This window comes from Salvelinus fontinalis, chromosome 1 (genome assembly GCF_029448725.1).
Source record: "Salvelinus fontinalis isolate EN_2023a chromosome 1, ASM2944872v1, whole genome shotgun sequence".
NCBI lineage: Eukaryota > Metazoa > Chordata > Actinopteri > Salmoniformes > Salmonidae > Salvelinus > Salvelinus fontinalis.
The window spans coordinates 73,274,831-73,292,032 of NC_074665.1; the positions used below are offsets into that span (position 1 = coordinate 73,274,831).

At 42.2% G+C, this 17,202-nt stretch overlaps 1 protein-coding gene across 3 annotated transcripts in view; it reads right to left on the reverse strand.

Annotated features, from left to right (window-relative positions):
* Nucleotides 1-16,287, reverse strand: part of LOC129861307 (disks large homolog 5-like) — a 110,930-nt gene extending 94,643 nt beyond the window's left edge. For all 3 annotated transcript variants that reach the window (XM_055932625.1, XM_055932633.1, XM_055932616.1), the window contains exon 1: nt 15,537-16,287. In XM_055932625.1, coding sequence (XP_055788600.1) covers nt 15,537-15,837 — 301 coding nt within the window. In that variant the 5' untranslated portion in view covers nt 15,838-16,287. The remainder of the gene's footprint in view (nt 1-15,536) is intronic.
* Nucleotides 16,288-17,202: the final 915 nt, after the last annotated feature.

Here is a 17,202-nt window from a genome sequence, read left to right on the forward strand (position 1 = left end):
ATTATAAGACGAACCATCAAACAAGCATCCATACAGACTAAGATTGAATCTACACCGGCTCTGACGCCCATCGGATGTGGCCGGACTTGCAAACCATTACCGATTACGAGAGAAACCCAGCCTCGAGCTGCCCAGTGATGCGAGCCTACCAGATGAGCTAAATGCCTTTTATGCTCGCTTCGAGGCAGGCAACACTGAACAATACATGAGAGCACCAGCTGTTCTGGACGACTGCGTGATCACACTCTCCGTAGCCGATGTGAGTAAGACCTTTAAACAGGTCAACAATAACAAGGCCGCAGGGGCAGATGGATTACCAGGACACATACTCAGAGAATGCGCTGACCAACTAGCAAGTGTCTTCACTGACATTTTCAACCTCTCCCTGACCGAATCTGTAATATCTTCATGTTTCATACAGACCACCATAGTCACAGTGCCCAAGAAAGCCAAGATAACCTGACTAAATGACTACCACCCCATAGCACTCACATCTGTAGCCATGAAGTGCTTTGAAAGGCTGGTCATGGCTCATATCAACACCATCATCTCAAAAACCCTATACCCACTACAATTTGCATTCCACCCCAAAAGATCCACAGATGATGCAATCTCTATTGCACTCCACACTGCCTTCCCACCTGGACAAAAGGAACACCTATGTGAGAATATTATTCATTGACTACAGCTCAGCGTTCAACACCATAGTGCCCTCAAAGCTCATCACTAGGCAAAGGACCCTGGGACTAAACACGTCCTCTGCCACTGGATCCTGGACTTCCTGACGGGCCAACCCCAGGTGGTAAGGGTAGGCAACAACACATCTGCCACACTGATCCTCAAAACGGGGGCCCCTCAGGGGTGCATGTTTAGTCCCCTCCTGTACTCCCTGTTCACCCACGACTGCATGGCCATGCACAACTGCAACACCATCATTGATTTTACCGACGACACAACAGTGGTAGGCATTATCACCGACAACGATGAAACAGCCTATAAGGAGGTCAGAGACCTGGCAGTGTGGTGCCAGGACAACAACAACCTCTCCCTCAATGTGAGCAACAAAAAGGAGCTGATCATGGACTATAGGAAAAGGAGGGCCAAGCACACCCCCATTCACATCGACGGGGTTATAGTGGAGTGGGTCGAGAGCTTCAAGTTCTTTGGTGTCCATATCACAAAAAAAACGATCATGGTCCCAACACACCAAGACAGTCGTGAAGAGGGCACGACAACGCCTATTCTCACTCAGGAGACTGAAAAGATTTGGCATGGATCCTCAAATCCTGAAAAAGTTATACAGCTGCACCATCGAGAGCATCTTGACTGGTGGCATCACCGCTTGGTATGGCAACTACTCGGCATCCGACCATAAGGGGCTACAGAGGGTAGTGCGAATGGCCCAATAAATCACTGGGACTAAGCTTCCTGCCATCCAGGACCTCTGTACCAGGTGGTGTCAGAGGAAGGCCCTAGAAATTGTCAAAGACTCCAGCCACCCAAGTCATAGAATGTTTTCTCGGCTACCGCACGACAAGCGGTACCAGAGCGCCAAGTCTGTTTGGTAAAATACCAAGTCCATATTATGGCAAGAACAGCTCAAATAACCAAAGAGAAACGACAGTGCATCATTACTTTAAGACATGAAAGTCATTAAATATGGAAAATGTCAAGAACTTTGAAAAAGTTTCTTCAAGTCCAGTCACAAAAACCATCAAGCGCTATTATGAAATTGGCTCTCATCAGGACCGCCACAGGAAAGGAAGACCCAAATTTACCTCTGCTTCATAGGATAAGTTCATTAGAGTTGCCAGCCTCAGGAATTGCAGCCCAAATAAATGCTTCACAAAATTCAAGTAACAGACACATCTCAACATCCACTGTTCAGAGGAGACTGGGTGAATCAGGCTTTCATGGTCGAATTGCTGCAAAGAAAACACTACTAAAGGACACCAATAAGAAGAAGAGACTTGCTTGGGCCAAGAAACACGAGCAATGGATATTAGACCATTGGAAATCTGTCCTTTGGTCTGCCGTGTCTTTGTGAGACGCAAAGTAGGTGAATGGATGATCTCCGCATGTGTGGTTCCCACCGTGAAGCATGGAGGAGGAGATGTGATGGTGATTTACTGGTGACACTGTTGGTGATTTATTTAGAATTCAAGACACACTTAACCAGCATGGCTACCCCAGCATCTGGTTTGCACTTAGTGGGACTATCATTTGTTTTTCAACAGGACAATGTCTTAACACACCTCCAGGCTGTGTAAGGGCTATTTGACCAAGACGGAGAGTGATGGAGTGCTGCATCAGATGACTGGCCTCCACAATCACCTGATCTCAACCCAATTGAGATGGTTTGGGATGAGTTGGACCGACGAGTGAAGGAAAAGCAGCCAACAAGTGCTCAGCATATGTGGGAACTCCTTCAAGACTATTGGAAAAGCGTTCCAGGCGAAGCTGGTTGAGAGAATTGCAAGAGTGTGCAAAGCTGTCATTAAGGCAAAGGGGGGCTCCTTTGAAGAATCTCAAAATTAAAATATATTTTGATTTGTTTCACACTTTTTGGGTTACTACATGAATCCATATGTGTTATTTCATAGTGTTGATGTCTTCACTATTATTCTACAATGTAGAAAATAGTCAAAAAATAAAGAAAAACCCTTGAATGAGTAGATGTGTCCAAACTTTTGACTGGTACTGTACATATTACCTCAATTACCTCAACTAATCTGTACCTCCGCACAAGGGTAGGCATTTGACCATCAGGTATTCTAAGATGAATGAACAATGGTTCAATACTTCCACCGTGCTCGAGTCAGCACACCAGTTGTTGTTGATGAATAGGCAAATCCCCCCCCCCTGGATTTCTCCCGACTCCGCTGTCCTGTCTGCACGGTGAATGGAGAATCCATCGAGTTGGATAGCCAGGGGGGGATCTTGTCCGAGAGCCATGTTTCAGAAAAGCAGAGAATATTGCAGTTTTGAGAGTCCCATTATTAGCAAATCCGTGATCGGAGGTCATCTATCTTATTATCAAGTGACTGAACATTGGCCAGTAAAATGAAGAGAAGAGGTCGCCAGGAAACGTCAGCGTTTCCTCTTGGGTAGCCCAAAAATTGGGTCGGAATTACAGAAAGAGGCCAGGGCCAATGAGTTGAAGTCGAAGTTGAAGCCGGAATTGAGGTAAGTAACTGCCGATCTGATGGTCAAAAGTTATTGTTGGTTGTAAGAAATGGTTGAGGATACATTGAGAAAATAAGGTAAAAGTAAACGACAAAAGAATCACAAAATAGCAAAGCTGGGTCGGAGCTTGCAAAACGCAGCCATCTAGTATGGCGCCATCTTCCATTTCTGAAGGCACTGAATGTATGTTTGTGCACATGAAAGTCAGTGATTTACAGTATGTTTACGATAGGTTAATGAGGTAATAAAAATGTGCTGTGACTAAAATGTGACCAAAATGAAAAGGGCATTTAGTTGACTAAAATGGTCCACTGTTTTCGGCATTTTGACAATCACTAGACTAATCCATTAACCAAATGACAAAAATTTGACTAAGACTGCCAGGACAGGGTCCTGGTCAGTAGGACACAATGTTTTTAAATGTTTTTCATTGGAACCCAGGTGTACCCTCCCTGTTTCAGTCTGTTTTTGTTCCGTTTGGCACGTAATGCACAGGTCCCGGGAAAGGCCTGTGGAGGAGTGACTGAGTGGAGGAACCTGTCTGCCCAGTAGTGTGGGGAAGAACCCACTGTAACACCAGCTCTCTCTGTCTCTCACACGTTCTCTCTCTCAATCTCCCCCTCGCTCTACTCCCCCCTCTCTCTTGCTCTCCCCCCTCTCTACCTCTAATTCTCTGCCTCTGCCCATTGTGACCTGTGTGAACTGCTCATCAACCTGGTGGTGTAGGATTACAGAGAATGCATCCTAAATGGCACCCTATTCCCTATACGGTGCACTCATTTCGACCAGGACCCATAGTACTGTAGTCGAAAGTAGTGCACTATATAGGAAATGGGGTGCCATTTGGTACGCACTGAGTGTGGTTTCTCATGGGCTCCTATGGGTGCATGGATGAAATATAAGGCTTCAGACAGACAGCGGCATAGCAGAGGATGAGATACTTTATAGTAGCCATTTCAACAGCCATTGGCCTACTGTTACAATTCAGAGACAATGTCATTTTAACAGCCATAGGCCTACTGTTATAATACAATGTGATTGTATTTTTTTGGTACTTTTTACCCCCATTTTTGTGATATCCAATTGGTACTTACAGTCCTGTCCCATCGCTGCAACTCCTGTACTGGACTCGGACTCCTGGACTTGGGAGAGGCGAAGGTCGAGCCGCACTGCTTCTTGACACAGTGCCCGGAATCCAGCCGCACCAATGTGTCGGACGAAAAAAAACGTACAACTGTCAACACGAGTCAGCGTGCATGCGCCAGGCCTGTCACAAGGAGTCGCTTGAGCGCGATGGGACAAGAACATCCCAGCCGGCCAAACCCTCCCCTAACTCAGACGACGCTGGGCCAATTGTGCGCCGTCTCATGGGTCTCCCGGTCGCGGCCGACTGCGACTCAGCCTGGGATCGAACCCGGGTCTGTAGAGACACCTCTAGCACTGCGATGCAGTGCCTTAGACTGCTGCACCACTCAGGTGAAGACAATTTTAACAGCCATAGGCATACTGTTACAATTCAGTGACAATGTCTGCACTAAATTTGAGTAAGTTAATTCATAATAGATATCATAAGATTGATATCTTACCAGGAGGAATCACTGGAAACTATGGCATGCTACTATGGCTGTGTGGAGGAGAAACATGCAATGTAAATTATTATTTGAAATGCAAAGAGCCTTTGCAGATGCTCAACAAAAGACAAGTGCCAACAAATTAATTAACACTAGCCGCAACTACATAATGTTTGAAGAACTTGAGTTCGGTTCAACTCACCACACCAGCCAAGTTGCGTGTGCCAAGTGTTGCAAAATAAATGTACACATACAGTGCATTCAGAAAGTATTCAGACCCCTTCCCTTTTTCCACATTTTGTTACGTTACAAGGGTACGAAAACATTTCTGCAGCATTGAAGGTCCCCAACAACACGGTGGCCTCGTCTTGGAACCACCAAGACGCTTCCTTGGGCCGGCCGCCAAGCTAAACTGAGCATTCGGAGGAGAATGTCCTTGGTCAGTGAGGTGACCGAGAACCCAATGGTCACCCTGACAGAGCTCCAGAGTTCCTCTGTGGAGATGGGAGAACTTTCCAGAACGACAACCATCTCTGCAGCACTCCACCAATCAAGCCTTTATGGTAGGGTGGCCAAACGGAATCCACTCCTCAGTAAAAGGCACGACAGCCCACTTGGACTAACAGAGCATGAGAAACAAGATTCTCTGGTCTGATTAAAACCAAGATTTAACTATTTGGCCTGAATGCCAAGTGTCACGTCTGGAGGACACGTGGTACCATCCCTACGATGAAGCATGGTGGTGGCAGCATCATGCTGTGGGGATGTTTTTCAGCGGCAGGGACTGGAAGACTAGTCAGGATGAAGGGAAAGATGAACGAAGCAAAGTACAGAGAGATCCTTGATGAAAACCTACTCCAGCGCACTCAGGACCTCAGACTGGGGCAAAGGTTCACCTTCCAACAGGACAACAAACCTAAGCACACAGCCAAGATGTCCGAAAGCTACTCCTGGGTTAAGTCTTTGAATGTCCTGGAGTGGCCCAGCCAGAGCTCCGACTTGAACCAGATCGAACATCCCTGGTGAGACCTGAAAATAGCCGTGCAGCGACGCTTCCCATTCAACCTGACAGAGCTTGAGAGGATCTGCAGAGAAGAATGGGAGAAACTCTCCAAATACACGTGCCAAGCTTGTAGCATCATAACCGAAAAGACTCAAAGCTGTAATCGCTGCCAAAGGTACTACAACAAAGTATTGAGCAAACTGTCTGAATACTTATGTAAATGTGATTTTTTTTTAATTATATAGATTTGCAAAAATGTCTAAAACCCGGTTTTTGCTTTGTCATTATGGGGTATGGTGTGTAAATTGATGAGGGGGGGAAATAAATGTAATCCTTTTTAGAATAAGGCTGTAATGTAACAAAATGTGCACTGTACATGTTATTCAATAATTTCACCCACAGCGCTTGTGCACGTGAACAAGCGTCTGTGTAGTCAGGCGCTAAAACAGAACTTGGTTCTATTAGAGACGCTTGACACGCTGCAAGTCCCGCCTCCCCATCTACTCATTGGTTTTCAGGAGCATACAACCCCATGTGGGTATTTGAAAGATGAACGAGGAGAGATTAATCATAAATAACTAACCAAAAACTCTGAGTGCATAATTTTGAGGTCATATGAATTTAACATGAATTACTCTGCCATTTTCAAAGTCATGTCCTCCCGTCCTTGACTTTTCCTAAATACATATTTTCAACACACTGAATTTCGATATCACAGAATTTCTGTTATAAGCATTTATAACCCTTCCTTCACCAGTTGGCTGCCATCTGACAAAGGCCGATCAGACACTGGCCCTTCGAAACTACACCTAAACTATATCAAAACTAATTTCACACATAGGCATACAATAATAGATGTAGCCTAAAAACGACGTTCATTTGACAATATTATCAATTGACTTGTGAAGAGACTGCAGCGCACCGTGGGTAATTGAAAAAGAAGGGAATGGAGCTTACAAAAAACCTTCATAACCTATCGGAAAGAGCAGGTTCTAAGGTTTCTAAAACACATACATGTCACACCCTGATCTGTTTCACCGGTCTTTGTGATTGTCTCCACCCCCCTCCAGGTGCCACCCATCTTCCCCATTATCCCCTGTGTATTTATACCTGTGATCTCGATTTGTCTGTTGCCAGTTTGTCTTGTTTGTCAGGTCAACCAGCGTTTTGTCTCAGCTCCTGCTTTTCCCCAGTCTCTCTTTTTTTCTCGCCTACCTGGTTTTGACCCTTGCCTGTCCTGACTCTGAGCCTGCCGTCCTATACCTTTGCCCCACCTCTGGATTACCGACCTCTGCCTGATCTGACCCTGAGCCTGCCTGCCGTCCTGTACCATTGCCCCTTCTCTGGATTACCGACCTCTGCCTGACCTGACCCTGAGCCTGCCTGCCGTCCTGTACCTTTGCCCCACTACTCTGGATTATCGACCCCTGCCTGCCATGAACTGTTGTTTGCCTGCCCCTGTTGCTGTAATAAACATTGTTACTTCGACACAGTCTGCATCTGGGTCTTACCTTCAAACCTGATAATACATTTTCCAAACAACTTAAAATTAAGGCATGGTTTCCATTTCAAAATATCACTTTTTGTCAAATATTACAGCAGCTACATACCATGAGTTCTACATGTGAGCACTTATGGCAGCATAGCCAAGGGCTACTAAGCACAGACTAGTAACAGAACATAAAATATGATGTTGTTTGAAATATCATTTATTCGTGTTTTTAATGTTTCTAAAGACCTGCCTTAACGAAATAATGAATTTCTTTGCAATGTTGTATAACACTTGCATTGTGGCGTTTTGTGGTTTTTAATTTTTACATATAGCCTGCAGCAGAGTTCCCAAATAGGCGGCGCCGCGGGCCAAACTTGCAGAGTTTTCTGAGCAAAACAAAATGTGTATATTTCTTTTAGAATTGTTGTTCTTGGACATAAAAGACTGTAAAACCACCAGGAAATTAGCTCAGTAATTTGGATTTTGGAAATCTGTTCCGAAGTATTTCCACACATAAATAGAGAGGCATATGCGATCGTATCCCAATGTAATCAAGGTTTGAAATCATTTTGTTTTTCTCAAATACGATATCTGTTTTGGGTTCATGCTGTCAATTTGCAGTGTACAAATTATTTACAGTGCATTCAGAAAGTATTAATACCCCCTTGACTTATTACACATTTTGTTGTGTTACAGCCTGAATTCAAAATAGATAGATTCTCACCCATCTACACACTATACCCTATAATGACAAAGTGAAAACATGTTTTAGAAATTTTTGCAAATGTATTGAAAAAGAAATATAGAAATATCTAATTCACATTAGTATTCACACCTGAGTCAATACTTTGTAGAAGCACCTTTGGCAGCGATTACAGCTGTGAGTCTTTCTGGGCAACATTTGCCGATTATTATTTTCAAACTTCTTCAAGCTCTGTCAAATTGGTAGTTGATCATTGCTAGACAACCATTTTTCAGGTATCGTCACAGAGGTAGATTTAAGCCAAAATGAACTCGGCCACTCAGGAACATCCACGGTCTTCTTGGTAAGCAACACCAGTGTAGACTTGGCCTTGTGTTTTAGGTTATTGACCTGCTGAAAGTTGATCTCATCTCCATGTGTCTAGTGGAAAGCAGACTGAACCAGATTTGTTTAGTTTATTACATTTATTTTTATTCCTGAAAAACTCTCCAGTCCTTAAAGATTACAAGCATACCCATAGCATGATGCAGCCACCACTATGCTTAAAAATATGAAGAGTGGTACTCAGTAATGTGTTGTATTAAACACTTTGTATTCAGGAAAAATCGCTCTGCCACATTTTTTTTACAGTATTACTTTAGTGCCTTGTTGCAAACTGGATGCATGTTTTGGAATATTCTTTCTGTACAGGCTTCCTTCTTATCACTCTCAGGCTTCCTTCTTATCACTCTGTCAATTAGGTTAGTATTGTTGTTTTCTGCTATCACAGCAATTAAACTCGGCAACTGTTTTAAAGTCACCATTGGCCTCACCATTGACTTCCTTCCCTGGTCTTTGTGGTTGAATCTGTGTTTGAAATTCACTGCTCAACTAAGGGACCTTTCAGATAATTGTGTGTGGGGTACAGATATTAGTTAGTCATTCAAAAATCATGTTAAACACCATTATTGCATACAGAGTGAATCCATGCAACATATTATGTGACCTGTTACGAAAAGTGTTACCCCTGAACTTATTTAGGCTTGTCATAAAGGGGTTGGATACTTATTGACTCAAGACATTTCAGCTTTTTAATTTTTATTAATTTGTAACTTTGACATTATGGGATATTGTGTGTAGGCCAGGGGAAAAAATCTTAATTGAATCCATTTCAGGCAGGAACATAACAAAATGTGGAAAAAGTCAATGGATGTGAATACTTTCTGAAGGCACTATATAACTATGTTCTGGCCCCCCGACCATCCGCTTAAGAAGAAATCGGCCCATGGCTGAATGTAATTGTTGGGCAGACCAACCAGTGCTCCCGCACATTGGCTAACCGGGCTATCTGCATTGTGTCCCACCACCCACCACCCGCCAAGCCCTCTTTTACGCTACTGCTACTCTCTGTTCATCATATATGCATAGTCACTTTAACCATATCTACATGTACATACTACCTCAGTCAGCCTGACTAACCGGTGTCTGTATATAGCCTCGCTACTGTATATAGCCTCGCTACTGTATATAGCCTGTCTTTTTACTGTTGTTTTATTTCTTTACCTACCTATTGTTCACCTAATACCTTTTTTGCACTATTGGTTAGAGCCTGTAAGTAAGCATTTCACTGTAAGGTCTACACCTGTTGTAATCGACACACGTGACAAATAAACTTTGATCTGATTTGAAATTATACTTTTTTCAATAGTACACTACCATTCAAAAGTTTGGGGTCACTTAGAATGTCCTTGAATTTGGTTTTTAAAATAATAATACTTTTTTGTCCATTAAAATAACATCAATTTGATCAGAAATACAGTGTAGACATTATTAATGTTGTAAATGACTATTGTTGCTGGAAACGGCCCATTATCAGCAACCATCACTCCTGTGTTCCAATGGTATGTTGTGTTAGCTAATCATTTGGAAATACCTGGATTTCTGCATAAATTGGTCATAAAATGTTATCTGATCTTCATCTAGGTCACAACAATAAACAAACACAGTCTACTTAAACTAATAACACACAAACCATTATACGTTTTCATGTCTTTATTGAACACACCGTGTAAACATTCACAGTGGAGGGTGGGAAAAGTATGGGAACCCTTGGATTAAATAACTGGTTAACCCTCCTTTGGCAGCAATAACCTCAACCAAATGTTTTGTGTAGTCTCGGATCAGACCTGCACAACGGTCAAGACGAATTTTGGACCATTTCTCTTTACAAAACTGTTTCAGTTCAGCAATATTCTTGGGATGTCTGGTGTGAACTGCTTTCGAGGTCATGCCACAGCATCTCAAACGGGTTGAGGTCAGGACTCTGACTGGGCCACTCCAGAAGGCATATTTTCTTCTTTTGAAGCCATGCTGTTGTTGATCTACTTCTGTGTGTTGGGTCGTTGTCCTGTTGCATTACCCAACTTTCGTTGAGCTTCAATTGGCAGACAGAGACCCTTACATTTTCCTGCAAAATGTCTTGATAAACTTGGGTATTCATTTTCCCGTCAAAGATAGCAGGCTGTCCAGGCCCTGAGGCAGCAAAGCAGCCCCAAACCATGATGCTCTCTCCGCCATACTTTACAGTTGGGATGAGGTTTTGATGTTGGCGTACTGTGCCTTTTCTCCACACAGTGTTGTGTGTTCCTTCCAAACAACTCTACTGTAGTAGTCCACTGTATTCTGTGGACAGATGAAAATCTGTCCACAGCAGTGGTTTCTTCTGTGGTGTCCTCCCATGAACACCATTCTTGTTTAGTGATTTATGTATCGTAGTCTAGTCAACAGAGATGTTAGCATGTTCCAGAGATTTATGTAAGTCTTTAGCTGACACTCTAGATTCTTCTTAACCTCATTGAGCATTCTGCGCTGTGCTCATGCAGTCATCTTTGCAGGACGGCCACTCCTAGGGAGAGTAGCAACAGTGCTGAACTTTCTCCATTTATAGGCAAATTGTTATTTAAAATGGACAATTCTTTTAGATTTTCTTTCAAAAACAAGAACATTTCTAAGTGACCCCAAACTTTTGAACGGTAGTGTATATATTAAATGTTTTTATTAAGACTGTTAGAATGCAATGGCTCATAACGGGATTGTTAGACGCCCAGCTTTTCTACTGTTAATATTTGGAGTAGAGAAAAACATGATTTTGTATGATGGTCAAAATTCTACAAAGGATCATATGCGTTTCAGGTAAAATAACAACCCAATGTTAATCTCCCAGGACAGAACTAGCTAAATGTTCATGAATGTTTCATGTGTGTTTGACATGCCCCAAAATTAATATCGTTTCTGCATTTTTTCACCTGCGTGTCATGATAGTGTCTGATATGGATGGACAAAATCAACACGAGGCACGCGCATGGCTGGTGTAGTCAATAAGTCAAACTTGAGTTTCGTTTAACTCAATGGAGCCGTCAACACTTAACAACAGACCTGCACCATTGAAGTGTAATAACACATTAACTACAGATAGCTAGGCCGCAACCTCACAAACCGTGTCTTATCAAATGCAGCAGATAAACGCTATGAATATGGCTACATTTACACAGGCAACCCAATTCTGATACTTTTCCACTAATTGGTCTTTTGACCAATCACATCAGCTCTTTTGCCAATAATTGGGCTGCCTGTGTAAAACGCAGCCTATACGTCTTTAATAAACTACTCGAGAGGCAGGATATATTGACACCTTTTGAAATGATGCCCAATTATCATAATATTGAGCTGAAGCAGATTGAACTACATTGACTGCTAATGACGCAAACATTAGCATGTTAACCATAACAGCTCAAATATGCCAAACATAATTTCCCCAGCTTCTGGATTTTGCAGTGGGGGGAAAAAGCCTAATTTCATGTGAGGTTGAAAGGAAACGATGGCACGGGGCAGATGCTTTCAGGAACACAAAGGGCGAAAATTACCCCAAACATATTCTGAATGTGGGTTAGGGGTAAATAAGTCATAGAATAGACAAAGAGAGCAGCTGCACAGGAGGCTGTGAGGTGATATGCTGCTAACAAACATCTTCTCCGCTTAACCTTACAGCTACTAAACACTGGACTCTGTCAAAAGCAATAAGAACATTGGCAGATTAAAGTTATAGAGTAGGTGGTTCTTTTAGAGTAAATATATAGACCTAGTCATCATACAGGTATAACAGTGTTAGGAATGTGCAGTAATAGTGCAGGTATAACAGTGTTAGGAATGTGCAGTAAACTCACTCCGCAGCTAGTTTGAAATGTCGCCAACGGAGCTATCCAATTGGATCATTTTGTATAGCTCAATCGATTGGTACGTTGTCCAGGAGGGTGGTCACGTGTGTTTGCGAGCAGAGGATCACTAGTTCGGAGTTCGGTATGGGACAGAGACAGTGGAGGAAGCGATACGGTTTAGCAGCACACATTAAATATGTGGATAAGGAGCAGTAGTAACCTGGTCCCAGATCTGTTTGTCTTCTTGTCAACCCCATTGCTGTCATTGAGTATGTTTACATGCACAGTAATAATTTGATATTAAACTCATTATGGCAGTAGGCAGATTATATTTTTGTTATTTAAACTTTATTTAAACTAGGCAAGTTATTTAAGAACAAATTCTTATTTACAATGACCCCCCCCCCCCCCCACCCACCCCGGCCAAACCCTCCCCCAACCCAGACAGTGAAGGGCCAATAGTGCGCCGCCCTATGGGACTCCCGGTTGTGACACAGCCTGGGAACGAACCAGAGTCTGTAGTGACGCCTCTAGCACTTAGACAGCTGCGCCTCTCGGGAGGCCATGTAAAAGCCTTACTTTGATATCTTAAATCGGCGTAAGGTCAAAATCGAAGTAAGCACAGAGGTCGGCATGGCCGATTAATCAGTGCCGATTTCAAGTTTTCATAACAATCGGTAATTGGCATTTTTGGGAGCCGATTATGGCCGATTACATTGCATTCCATGAGGAAACTGCGTGTCAGGCTGCCCACCTGTTACACGAGTGCAGCAAGGTGCCAAGGTAAATTGCTAGCTAGCATTAAACTTATCTTATTAAAAAACAATCAATCTTCACATAATTACTAGTTAACTACACATGGTTGATGATATTACTAGGTTAACTAGCTTGTCCTGCGTTGCATACAATCAATGCGGTGCCCGAATCACAGCCTATTTCGCCAAACGGGGGATGATTTAACAAAAGCGCATTCGTGAAAAAAGCACAATCGTTGCACGAATACACAGAAGTAAAAAAATGTAAACCTGCATATTTAGTTAAAATAAAATAATGTTAGCAAGCAATATTAACTAGGGAAATTGTGTCACTTCTCTTGTGTTCATTGCATGCAGAGTCAGGGTATATGCAACAGTTTGGCTCGTTGCGAACTCATTTGCCAGAATATTACGTAATTATGACATAACCTTGAAGGTTGTGCAATGTAACAGAAATATTTAGACTTAGGGTTGCCACCCGTTTGATAAAATACGGAATGGTTCCGTATTTCACTGAAAGAAAAAACTTTTTGTTTTCAAAATTATAGTTTCTGGATTTCATCTTATTAATGACCAAAGGCTCGTATTTATGTGTTTATTATAATATAATTAAGTCTATGATTTCATATTTGATAGAGCAGTCTGACTGAGCAGTGGTAGGTGGCAGCAGGCTCGTAAGCATTCATTCAAACTTTACTGCGTTTGCCAGCAGCTCTTAGCACTGCTTGATTCACACGCTGTTCATGACTTCAAGCCTATCAACTCCTGAGATTAGGCTGGCAATGCTAATGCCTATTAGAACATCCAATAGTCAAAGGTATTTGAAATACAAATGATATAGAGAGAAATAGTCAACGTGTCATAATTCCTATAATAACTACAACCTAAAACTTCTTAACTGGGAATATTGAAGAACTGGGAATATTGAACCACCAGCTTTCATATGTTCTCATGTTCTGAGCAAGGAACTTAAACGCTAGCTTTTTTACATGGCACATATTACACTTTTACTTTGTTCTCCAACACTGTGTTTTTCCATTATTTAACCCAAATTAAGCATGTTTCATTATTTATTTGAGACTAAATAGATTTTATTTATGTATTATATTAAGTTAAAATAAGTGTTCATTGTTCATTCAGTATTGTTGTAATTGTCATTATTACAAATATAAATATATTATATAAAAATCGTCCGATTAATCGGTATCGGCTTTTTTGGGTCCTCCGATAATCGGTATCATATTGAAAAATCATAATCTGTCGACCTCTAATTAAAACACCTGCTTTTCTGAGCAATCTTTAGAATTATTAGGACACTTAAACACCTTAAACGGCCTTCCAGCGTTGTATTTGACCTGCGCATGTGCTAGCACCAGCCGAGTGAGCCTCCCTCTTTACCGAGAGTGAAGTGAGCCTCCCTCTTTACCGAGAGTGAAGTGAGACCTCCCTCTTTACCGAGAGTGAAGTGAGACCTCCCTCTTTACCGAGAGTGAAGTGAGACCTCCCTCTTTACCGAGAGTGAAGTGAGACCTCCCTCTTTACCGAGAGTGAAGTGAGCCTCCCTCTTTACCGAGAGTGAAGTGAGACCTCCCTCTTTACCGAGAGTGAAGTGAGACCTCCCTCTTTACCGAGAGTGAAGTGAGACCTCCCTCTTTACCGAGAGTGAAGTGAGACCTCCCTCTTTACCGAGAGTGAAGTGAGCCTCCCTCTTTACCGAGAGTGAAGTGAGCTCGTAACAACTGAAGAAGTAGTTTTCACATACGAACTTTATACAGTATGTCCAAACTCAGAATTAAATATGCTTACCAAAAATAACATGGTCGCTGTGGTAGAATGTTTTGATTGGAAAGTTTCTGCATTCATCAGTGCCCTCATGTATCCATGAAAACAGGATTATTAGGGAAATTGTTCTTGCAAAGCATGTAAATGTTTGAATCAAATTATTATACTATCTGAGTACTGACAATAATTGCATTATTGTGTGCATGTAACCATACTCATTGACAAGCCAAACATGACAATGCCATAAGGATTTAACAAGAGAGCAAAAACTGACTGGTACCCAGGTTAAAAAAAGGGGTGGAATAACTATATTTTGGGGTATCATCTACACCTACCAGTATTAGACTGAGGTCTCAGACTCTGACTATAGGTTTCTTATTGAATACTGTATGCTCAAAATGCTACTATGAAAGCTGTTAATGTGTGAGTGTAAAATCACTGTCTGTCTCTCTCTCTCCGTCTCTCTAAAAATAGAATTTAACCCAAAGAAACCCAAAGTCCCTCCACACTCTTTGTCCTGCTATCCTTTATGTTGTCATATTGTTAATATCATCAAAGCTGGAGAAGTGAGGTTAGGTTGGAATGGAGAACACACACACACACACACACACAGACAGACACTAGATCAAATCTTAAAGTGGACCACCAGATGTGGCAGATGTCCATAATGAACGTGGGACTGAGACCACACATGGGGCAGAGTGATGTCAAGTTGTTTACATCAACTTGTGATCGTCTTGATCATCTCAACGACTGCATTTGACAGATTTCTGACCGATATTTAGGCTATTCACAATATACGAATATAATGACATTCTTTGACATTTGATTTGAGGATTGTAATTTCTCACCAGATGAATGATCTACGTCTCCCACGCCGTTCATTAAAAGTGCAGAATTCAGGTGAGGGTGCGTCTTTTCTAGGGCAGCGCAAAGGTCTTTGAAATGGTCTCTCTCTTTACTTATCAAGATTTTCAGGAGAAGGACCACTTTCTCCGAGTTGGACGAGCAGTTGTGACCCAGTTCATAACGTTCCGATTGGGTGAGGGTACCAGTTTGAGACAACACCTCCACGACCCGATCTGCATGTGTTATTGACTCCAGTAAGTTCTGGTAGCATTTATCTAACAACTCTTTGTGCTTAGACTCCATCTCTCTCAACTCGCTGCTATTTGCACGACTACCGCGTTGCCTACGTTTTATCAACTGACCACTTTAAGATCTCTATACAGTTCAGCCGTAACCCTTTCTGGATTGGTCACTTCTTGGAAGAGTTGAGTCGTAGTCCCGCGATTGTAGTGCATAGTCAAATTGTGTCGCTTTTCATCCCAAATAGAAAGAAGAGTAGACCCAAGTAGCCATATTTGTTGCCCAGGGCTGTTGACTGGTGCGCTAAGAAAAAGGGTTACATTTTACCACAGCGTTCAAGATCCAACTTTTCCTCCGTTTTCGTGACTATTAGGCTACGTCTGAAGTGGTCCGCATCGTATACCCATTAAATCCGGTCTTTCTAAGTCGAGTTCGACCGACATGCTGAAAAGTAGTACAACTCTTTAAGAGCCTTTGCCCAGAACCGCAACCTCCACCATGACTCGAGCGCAGCAGCTGTAGTTCCCCTGCCAATCATATTTTAGTGCAATGGCCAAGTGGGCGGGGCTTTTCACAGACGCACCTGGTTTAAAACTTTACATTGAAAGGTAGAAAAATATTACTGTGAATTGGTAGGGACACCACTTGGGATAAAATAGACCCATACAATAATATCAATATTGAATTATCCCCGTTATTTTCTGTCATTTTCTGCTGAATGGAGGATCTTTGTAGTGAAAAATATTCAGTAGGTCTGTTGCATTATATAATTTCTCATGGCACATTTTCCTCTGATGTATTTTATACCTATATCTAAACCACAACACTCTGTCGATTATTAGGCTATCAGTTTGTATAAAATATTACAATATTCTGTTTATACTGAACGAGATGTATTCCTCTTTGTGTCCCAAAAGGCACACTATTTCCTGTATAATGCATAATTTTGACCAGAGCCCCTAATGCACTATATACGGAATAGGGTTCCATTTAGGACGTATTCCTATCTGGATCGTCCACTGGTTGACACATCTGCACTATAATTTTGCTGCTGCTCTACATAGTCGAATCCTTCTCACATCATCTAAAAGAAGGATTCAGTAACTGGAGGCAGAAGTCACATCTGCCATGCAGATGAGAAGGTCTTGAGAGACAAACGAGATTGAGTGAGGTAGACGAGATGAGGAGAGATGGGGTCAATGGCCTAACTAAGCTATAACACACAGCCTCTAACCCTGACATCTATGGCCTATTTCTAACCCAACACTATAAAACATAGCCTCTAATGCTAAGCTATAAGACATAGAAATATGATGCCATGCAGTGTAGGTTATATGTAGGTTATAACAGAATACCTTTGCGAACACTTTATTATGGGTAACACCCAACTTTCACTGGGGATGGTGGGACATGTCCTCCCCACATTCT